Raw genomic sequence first — 10,804 nt, forward strand, 5'->3', positions numbered from 1 at the left:
TAGTAGTAGTAGTAGTGGTGGTAGTAGTAATAGTAGTAGTAGTGGTAGTAGTAGTAGTAGTAACAGCAATAGAAGTTAAAGTAGTGGTGATTTTTTTCATGAAATACAATTATATTTATTATCATCACAAATATTACTATTATTTGTGTAATGATTACTGTCATTACTATATACATGTATATATCATTATCATAATTACTGTCCATACCTGACAATCCTTTAAATGCAGTACTCAAATAAGCATCATAGGCTCTTGGGCATTGAGTAACACTTCCACTGCTCCTTGGCTTCCCCTTTCTCTTTCTGTTATGGATCCACCTCTTCATAACAAAGTAAATCAATATATATATATCTATATCTTAAAGTTTCACATATTGGATTCTCTAATGGTAACAAAATATGCTGAAGATAATGCTTTCAATGCCAATATAGTTTTTATATATTTCTAAATTTACTAAAATCATCACGATTAAACAAGATGCCTTTTGATGTATTGGAACTGATATTAGACACCGCAACTCAAAGCTTTTGCACCCTCTTTTGGCAATGATATATCCTTATCCTACACAAAAGCAATAAAAAAATAAAAAATATATTTCATCAAGATTAGTAAGATGGCATGTCAGAAAGCCATTCAGGTTTTTTTTCTCACATCTTTATGCATATATATATATATAACAAAATAAAATTGTTGGTTTGGCTTGGACCTTGACTTTTTATTACAGGCATGCAGAAATAATATTGTTTTTACAATTAAAACATTTCATTCCATATCACAATACATTCACATTTTGGAAGTATACTTTAAGCTTTACCAGACTTTTAAACTAAGGTAACTGTAAACTATAAAAAGACCGGGGGTGGGGCTGTGATGGTGAAAATCCAAGGTGAGAGAGTTATTGAATGTTCATATTTTAACAGCTTAATACTGTGATGTCACATACAAGCAGCTCAGGTAATAAAATTAAATTTGTGTGAACCATACAAAATGGGGACACTTTTAATTTACATTACACAACATATAGGGTAGCAACTTGCATGCAGATAAGACATCACAATTTTTTTTTTTAAATGAGTAACTTAATCTTTGATGGATTTTCATCAAATCTTCACAAGTAGGCCCTATTTTTCTCCAATTGTCTGCTTTTATTAAAATCAATCATCTTAGGGTGAACTATTCCTTCAAAAGCTGGAATGGATTAAAACTGAGAGAACGGCAAAAGGGAAACTTCTCAACTCCTTAACGTAGGAATTATACAAGTGCACAAATACCTTAATATGTGAAGCAGACACCCCTGTTCTTTTTGATATCTCCAGCACTTCTCGTTTGTTTTTTGTTGTTGAAACATTGTTCAACCCGTTGCTGAAATGAGTCTCTAACTCTTCTGCTATTGCTGCATCTATTCTGAAATGAGAAATGTTCCATTATGTTTCACATGTATTGATACCTCAAACCAAATGTAGCTGAAGGTAAATTGCCATTTGGTCTATTTCCATCTTGTTCACTTAGTCTAATATCATTTTCTCTATCACATATTCAGTCCAATATTGGCCTCGATGCATTCCATCTAATCACTAGCTGGTCTTTATCAATTTTGTATAATGAATAGGCCTAGCTACTTAAATTTTCCAGTTCATCTAATATTAATTTGGTCCAATAGCCATGTCAATTTATTTCAATTAGTCAACCTATTATTACCTTATCATTTCCATATTGTCTAATAGTCATTTTTATTTCATTCACCAATGAGTCATCAGTCATATGATCATTTTGTCTAATCAGTGCCATTTGGTTCAATCCCGGGTTCAATTCACTTGGTCCAATTTCTTCCTGTGTGTTACCAATAATTGATTTATTCATGATATTAAAAATGAAAATACATGTACATTGTAGGTGATGGTATTTCATTCAGGTCTGTTTTTTGTCTTTTTGTCTATCTTTTTATTTTGTATGTCGGATTTTCATGGAGAATTTTGAATATTGGTTTATCAGATACATTTATTGTTTTCAAAATTGAACTCCCCCAAAAATAATTTATTAACAAATTACAACAAAAATCTGTCTACCTGTATTTAAAACATAATTTCAATCTATCTCTGACAAGATGTACCAATTGTAGGTGAAAGGCAGACATGTAGTACTTTTACACCATTTGCATAAGGTGGAATGATTGAAAGGTGTAGCTTCATTTTTACCAGCTCATTGTTGCTAGGCCTAGCTAGACTATGTGGTCGCATGTCATAAGGTGGTCCAATTTCGCGAACAGGGTAAAAATGGTCCAAAATTTTATTTTTTGATATGTTATAGCTATTACCATTCTCTAAATAACGGAAAAGTTTGAAGTTTTGAATACCTTTATTTTTCCTTAAAATGACTAATTAACAGCTAATTACTACATAGACGTCAATGTAAATGTGAATTTTGAAATGTGTTTTTCTCAAATTGGACCTGCTGCACTTTAAATGGTGTCAAAAGTTAATGCAACATTGGATCACACTAGTAAATTGCAGTTGTAATCTTGAAACATCAATAATTAAATCTGTACCAAAAATTGAATAATTATCTATCATTGTATGCATATTAATTATACTAACTAATTAATAGTATTTAATTTCACATTTTTGCCCCCAAAATACCTGTCACTGTATTTATATGCTTGGCAAAATGACAATATCATGGGTAGAAATGTTTGTTGCAATGATACACAACATTTGTACTAAAAATTAAGATTACAAATTAGATAATTAACCAAATCTCTCCGCTTTACTAATTGATAAGGTTACAGATCAGAGCTGACATACACATGTATTCCATTGCTGCATATTTTCAAAATTGTCAACTTTTTATGACATTTAGTTGTTCCCTGCTTTAAAACACCCAGAAATATGAGGATAACAGCCATATTACATATTATAGTAAGTTGTTAATTAAGTTTAATTAATATTTTATCATTTACCGCATCCACCGGCTCCGCCACCCCTGTTACTTCAAACTTAATGTGCTATAGTTTTTGTTCCTGATATTGTATTGATCTAATTCATAGTAATATATTTAGCCTACAGTTCTAGCTTCAAAATGAGATATTACTCAATAAATTTGGTCAAGATGCTGTGATGAAGCAACAATTTATCCATGGCACCTTGTGGAAAATTGTTCATACGCCACCCTTTTTGCATACCCAACTTATGAAATGCGACCATATATATCTCAAGAATCGAAATATGTGTAGCTGGTCCCTCTCACGTCCCTGGTTAAACCAACACATGAATTAGTCCTGAAAGTGTCTGTGTTTACAGACTATAGTGAGAGTGTGGTTTGATAATGGGGTTGGTCAAATAAACAGCCCACATTCCTGGAAAGTGATAACACAAAGCATGCCATTTCTGCATACTGCAAAGAGCTAGGGAGTTTATGGTTGTAACCTGTCATCCTTATATATACCAAAGAAATGTTGATAGTAAATGTACACATGCATGGACCAACTTCATTCATGTTAATGCAAGGTTTGAGACAGTTCACCAAAGAAAATTTTGTAGTAAATATTGCCGAAAAAATAATGATACTTGGTGAAGGTTGAGGAAAATTAATTACAGATCAAGGAAGTTATTAAGATTTTAAGTTATGGATTTGTGGTGTCATAAATGAGCTGCTGGCCCATGATACATGATATTATAAAATGCATAAATTTCAATATGTTAATGATTTGCTAAGACTTATTTTGGCTTATATTGACCTCTAACCACATGAGTGGTGGTCTGGGTTTTATAGACATGTATAACTGATATACAAATATGAAATATTGATGAAGAGTTCTATATAATATAATTTTATGATGAAGATAACTATATGATGAAAGCTATGGTACATGTACTCCTTGGTTTATGGCCATGGGATGGGCCAGGAGTACAAGTACATAGTGGAAATAGGGTAGAGCAGAGCTCAGAGACCCAACTTGAACCAAGAGTAAAAGTTTACATCCTTACCTATACTAATCCCTGATAAGACTAACTAATTATGCCTCCATGTATAAGCTTGCAATAACCCTCCACAAGGTGACAATAAGATACAGTTTAAGTCATGTTTCTTTTTTTTGTCATGTTTTTAATTTCTGTTGATACAGGGCGCCCCTTGGTCGAGCAGCTCTTGTAACTGAAAGGGCTACCCTGTTAAAATAAAACGACAAATAAATAAAATAAATAAGATTCTACCCAAGTGAATGGTCTACTTAAAAAGAGGGATGTCATTTGTGACAGAGAGCGAAAAAGAGGGAGAGAGAGATGTTTGACAGCCAATGTAAATCAGGTAAAATCAAAGGAGAGGTACAAAGAGAGTGATTAAAGTGATTGGTTAACATTGGTTTGACTTTTAAAAAATCTGAGCTAGAAGGTCACACTTGTCACCTGTGTCTGTGATATGTTACAAAAATGAAGCCAAGAAAAAATTGCGTTCGAAAATGATTATTTAGTGCTTCAAAAATCGAAGTATAAAGTGACCGGAAACAACATCTTAATTTCATCCCATACACTATTTATTTAGTACTTTCCTATTTACAAAATCGGTGTTTGCCTTGTAGTTTTAGCTTTTCATTCTCAATAATGGTTGTTTTCAGGGTTTATTAGTTCTAATACATGCACTTGTACACATGTTTCATCTTTGAGAATTTTTAAAAATCAGCTGCTCATAAAGTTGAACAATACCTTTAATGTAGGATTACTGGACAGTGCCAAAGCTAATTAGTAGTACAATGGCTACTCAGCAGCTTCTCAAAATCTCACTTAAGAGAAGACCAAGCTTATATAAATCAAAGGATTAAAAAGGAAGACTAATTGTACTAAAACTGAACGTGTATTCTTGATCTTACATTAGTAATTGGATTGAAATTATTTGTCTATTAAATAATGAATGTCTGGACATTACGAACCAATTTCAATTTTCTGACATTTCATTTTTTTTTGCATTTGATATTTTGAAAAGCTGCTTGCCTTTGAAATCCCAAATCGATTAGTTAAATTCTTTTTTTTAATTCCATGACGGATTTTCTCAAATCTTGTGCAATAAATTTAATAATTTTTCTGGTATTTTTACTTTTTGTCAGGGTAAAGGGCATTTGACATTGTGTCTGCATGCACACACATACATGTATAATTATGTAGCCTTTGTGTACGTATCAGCAACATAAAGACCTAACGTTTAGGGCAAAAGAGTGAGTGAATAACAATTGCTGTTGCCTTAGGTTTTGCACATTTTTGTCCCACATTGATGTATTATGTTGCACTTAACACAAATATTACAGACCAAAAATGATGACAATGTAATAGAACAAAACAAACATATTGAAAATTAACATTCTTTATGCCCAATTGGCTGCAGGGCCAGCAGCCAAATCATCTCAAATTGTTGAATGCAAAACCAGGAAATATCACTTCCCATCTTTTTGGTGTTTTGGTATGACAGTGCCAGCTAGATCAGCTAGAGTTTGAAGGCATGACCTGATTTTTCTACAATGCATGGGGGCATAAAAATAAAAACTGTACTACAATAAAGACTCCTGTATTTCGGCCATATGGTTGCTAGTACCCCCTAGTATCCCTAAATCTATATTTTTTGGAAAGCTACTTTAAGAAAAGTTACAACCTAATAATGAATTATCATCATTATTATAATCATAATTGTAAAACCAAGAATACCCAACCATCAGTTTCAGTTTAATCCCAGTTCATTTAGCTTTCCTTTTCATCTCTGATTTCTGCAAGCGTGATCTCTGCTGAGTAGCCATTGCAATACTGATTAGCTTTGCCATGCATTCACTCTCTTTGTAATATCTCTCCTTTGATTTTACCTGTTTTACTTTGACTGCCAATCAAGATTCCCCCCCCCCCTCCGTCTCTCTCAGTCGCTCCTAAAAAATACCCCTCTTTGTATCTCTCTGCAATGCCATCTATGTTAAAAAGACCATGTACATGGGTAATATTCTGACCAAAATGTAAGAATCTGAAACTGTAACCCATTGTTCCCTTTAAGTAATAAGTCTTCTGCCCTACATACAGCCAGTGTACTCCTGGCCCATTCCATATTCACCATACACCAAACATGCCAAAGAGAAAGAGAGCTTTCTAATATACCAGTATACTACTCCAGTTCTCTTCAGCGATATGTAGGCCTATATTTCTACATGATTTTTTCTACCCTTAAGAAATATTGATTTTCTCAGTCTATGAGATCTTTACAATGTTAATGATATTGCTTACACACACATGTAAATATATATATATATGTACACTTTTTTTTACTCATGAGAAAAATATGGTTATTGTATTCCTCAATTTATTTTGTTTATATAAGTTCCATTTATAAATATTATTGTAATTATTTTTTAATGCTTTACATTGTTCTGTTGAAAATAAATATGAACTAAAACAAATTGGATTGAAAGATTGAATATATTGGAATGTACATGTAAGCAACATTGTTCACTGTGTCTTCATTCTTATTTACACTCACTTTTAAGGCCATCGAACACTACCTGGCTTCCACAATTACACAAAACCTATAGTGAAGAGCGCAGTTGGAAAAGGGGTTCGGTCCATTTTTCAAAAAAATAATTTTTTCCCCCTTAGCGTATAAATTTTGACTAACTCTATAAGATGATAGCAAAGAAGTTGAAATTCCCATTGAAAAGTGAACAATAATGAGAAAGAAAAATCACATTTTTTTCAAAAGGCGTGAGGTTCATTTCAGTTTGGTTACAAAATGGGTTAGGTCCACACATGATTTTCTTGGAGTGAACCTAACCCCTTTTGCAACTGAACTCTTCTGAAGAGCTCATTTGTCAAAAGGAGTTAGGTTAATTTTCCTAAAGGGTAGTAATTCATGACAAATTAGTTTCTCATAAGAATATTGCAATAAGTGAGAATAAAAAACATGATTTTTCTCCAAATGGTCCAAAGTGGACCAAACCCCTTTTGCAACCAAACTATTTCACCATATCAAATATTATAGAGTGTTCATTACTATATCATTACAATTTATTATTATAATTATTGATATTAATGATTACTATATCATTACAATTTATTATTATTATTATAATTATCGATATCAATGATAGTTATATTAGTAGCAGTATAATTAATATTGTTATTATTTATATTATCATACCATCTTCATGAACAACATTGTTATTAATCTTCACTTATTATCATTATTTTTATTGTTTTTATATATTATTATAATATAACACTCTGCATTGCATGTTTTTGTACAAATAATTTTATTCTGAAACATGCTTGGGATCTTGTTTCATCAACTCACAAACTCCAGATAGTTTGTACCCTTTTGATCTTTGAAAAAAAGTTCAAAGCTCCGTTGTCCATTGACACAGCTCCCTTTGTTGTATGACAACATACCCATCACCTGTTTGCACAGATTGATGAGGTATTTATCCTTGCATTGTGGTTACTGTTTCCCCTAAGAGACGATAAGGAGGTATACTCTAACCATGGAGCTATTAATAGCTCTATGCTTTAACCATGGACTCCTGATTTAAGGTGCACATAAACCTTTGTTTTCTTTTCCCTATCATTTCTTGCAAAGATATTAAACCAAGTTGTACATCCAAAAATAATTTAGAAAGAACTTCTCTGTCTCCTGAAGGACACATCTTGCTTTGTATCTCGTTTTAGGGGTTGTTAATAGCCATGGGGGGAGTACCTATTATGTCCACTGTCCAGCCTTCATATCGTCACCCCCACAATAATCTTGACAACTGAACTCACATAACTTGCGTGAACGTTTGATAGCATATTCATGTAGGCCTGTACTATATTATGCACATATATGTAAATCAAATATAATAACACTGAAAACGATGCTACCATCTACAAAAAAATAGTGTAAATGATTATTATCACAACAATTATTAAGAAAACTTAATGACAGAAAAAGTCTACAAATGTGTAATAATTTTGTTATTGATTATCAAACTACGTGTAACATTGGAATAGCAAACAAACACACAATTCACTGTAAATGACAGATGACTGAAGGCTATTTTTCAAATTTGAGAAGGAAAAAAATCTTCAGTAGTAATTATTTTGTCTATTATACAAAATATAATTTGGCGTTATTTGAATCACTTTGTTTAAAATAAATTTTATGTAATACGGATGTGTATATCATTTGACGGGCGCATCATTAATTTAAACAAGAAGTTTTCTAGAATTGATAATCCATGTATATTATGCAAACGTGTCATTCATTCCATCGATATTTTCTTCACTCGTGTGTCTTTTATTTAGAGGATGTAATTGTTTGGGGGCAGGGGCGCCGATCCATTTTTCAGATAGGAGGGGCAAAGCCATGAGTCAGAAAAAGGCACTCGATCGCACAAAACGAACAAACTCTCACACACTATAGACTAATGAAAAGGGGTATGGCCTATTCGCTACGTCTTTATTAGAGCGAGCTGTGGGAGGTGGGCGGTAATTAAAGGGACGGTCCTGGCTGAAGATATTCATATTTAAATAAGGTAAATTTCATCGAGCAAAATGCTGAAATTGTGATCAAAATCTTATAACAAAGTTATTGAATTTTAAAGATTTGCATTATTAAGATGAAACTTTTTGTTCTAGGCATGTCTCCACTTTCCTTTTTCTTATGTTATTACATGACACCTAATTGTTTATTTTTTCATACATGTGTTAATGTGTCTCCATTATGTATGTATGTTTATTTATTTAAATACGGGATAAGAAAAAACCTGCTTTCAGCCTCCAAGCTGTTTTTCAGCAAGTCCGTATGCCTACAGAAAAGTTGAAAAAATAAAACAATAAATTATAAATTATGAACAAAATAATTAATACAAACATTTCAACAGACATAAATTACATGATAAAAAGGGAGATTTGAGATGAAACTTATGAACTAAGTTGCTGCAATAGATAAATTATGCACTTAATCAGTTGTCAATCCAATTGTTTTAGTTCTTGGTAGAAAAAAACTGAATAAACCTCATTTCATTTAAAGGGATGAAGTTATTGAAGTTTCAATTTTAGCAATATTTTGCGAGAACAGTCGTCATGAATATTCATTAGGTGGGCTGATGATGTCACATCCCCGCTTTCCGTTTTCTTATGTTATTATATTTTGTTTTCATTATTTCATACTTGTGCATGTGAATAATATGTCTCCTTATAATGAAATACATTTCAGCAATATATATATATCTAATGCACTAAGTCAGTTGTCAATCCAATTTTTCTAGTTCTTGGAGGACATTTTTAATTTTGAATAAACCTTATTTCATATAATAAAATACAAAAGAACAAGTGCGGATGTGACATCATCATCCCATCTAATGAATATTCATGACGACTGTTCTCGCAAAATATTGCTTAACTTTAAAATTCAATAACTTTGTTATTTGTTATCATATTTTGATATTTTGACATTTACCTCAGTGAATTCTACTTTATGTATTGAAATGTAAATATTTTCAGCCCGGACCATCCCTTTAAGTGGGGATGAATGGATGATGAATATTCCTGACGATGTATGCTGAACAGATTTCTTTTGGAAAAGAACAATGCCAAAGGAAGGTGCTACGTAGATGAAGGGATTATAATGACGTACAACCCTATCCCACAAATGATGATTTATATTGATTGTATGATATCAATTATACTAAAGAAAATAAAAAAAAAATAGTCATGTTTCTAAGCGATGTATACTATTACATTATTACCCCGCACTTGTCATGGTTTTAGTCCTGCCTGCTTCAGCCCAGTTACCATGACAAATTCAAGGCATTAAAAATTGAAATTTAGGCATTTAATTGCGTAACATAATTATGTGGCCGCTGCTCGTTTATGACGTCACAAATCTAAAAGATAAATTTTAGTAACTTTTTCAAAGTTCTAAACTTCTAATGGATTTTCCTCAAACCTTGCCAAAATGTACATACACCCTACATAATATTATAGGCCCCAGGTTCAGTTCTGGACTCAGGATCATCTGTTCCTCTAGATCAAACTTACGTCTAAGTTAGATTCTAAACATAGACCCTAACGTTGTAACTCAAACTTTAGCTCCTGGCGATAACTGATAAGTGACGTTTGAAGAAGTTGCGCGGGTTGTTTTTATCATATTTTATTTTTGCTATATTTACAACAAGCTTTTATTGTAGGTGAACTTCACCTTTAACTTAACTACGTGTTCAGTTGAAACGAGGCTCACAAACAGAAACAATGAATTACGCCTAGAACCGCATTACACTTACTTGACATTGGGAGTGGCACTCGACTGTTCATCAACACCGTCATCATCATCATCATCATGGTCATGCTCTACGTCTTTTGGCGTCAATGCGGGCAATTCCCGATCCTTTGGATATGATCTGCTAACGTTGTCGATACTAGTGCTACGTGATGGTCTATCCCAGATATTTGTCTGTAGCTGCAACTGTAATTCCTCCATTTTTTGTTTTAAGATATTGCACGAATTATGCCTCAATGACTTTGGTTGAATGATGAACGCTTTGCAACCAGGCGCGACATGCGACTAGCGAGATATCAATAAATTGGTAATTTATATTACGGCTGAACTGGCGACAACTTAATTACTACCGTATAAAACGGCAAAACTTTTTCCACCAATCAGCGCTCGTAGCTAGCTGCCGGTTTTGGGAGTTAGTCTTTGCGTTCTGACTGCAGACTCACAAAATCACCATTTCGAATGAGCAGCCAGTGCCATATGTCACGATGATCCCGAACTCAAGAATGTCGTCCTTTATCGCAGACGAACATG

General features: G+C 32.9%; 1 protein-coding gene across 1 annotated transcript in view; it reads right to left on the bottom strand.

Moving 5' to 3' along the window:
* LOC121428662 overlaps positions 1–10,804 on the bottom strand; it is a 29,115-nt gene extending 18,311 nt beyond the window's left edge. The window contains exons 1-3 of the mRNA XM_041625447.1: positions 10,278–10,804; positions 1,273–1,405; positions 209–320 (exon numbers count right to left, since the gene is read on the bottom strand). Of these exons, the coding sequence (XP_041481381.1) occupies positions 209–320; positions 1,273–1,405; positions 10,278–10,474 (442 nt within the window). The 5' untranslated portion in view covers positions 10,475–10,804. The remainder of the gene's footprint in view (positions 1–208; positions 321–1,272; positions 1,406–10,277) is intronic.

This window comes from Lytechinus variegatus, chromosome 15 (genome assembly GCF_018143015.1).
Source record: "Lytechinus variegatus isolate NC3 chromosome 15, Lvar_3.0, whole genome shotgun sequence".
NCBI classification, from domain to species: Eukaryota; Metazoa; Echinodermata; class Echinoidea; order Temnopleuroida; family Toxopneustidae; genus Lytechinus; species Lytechinus variegatus.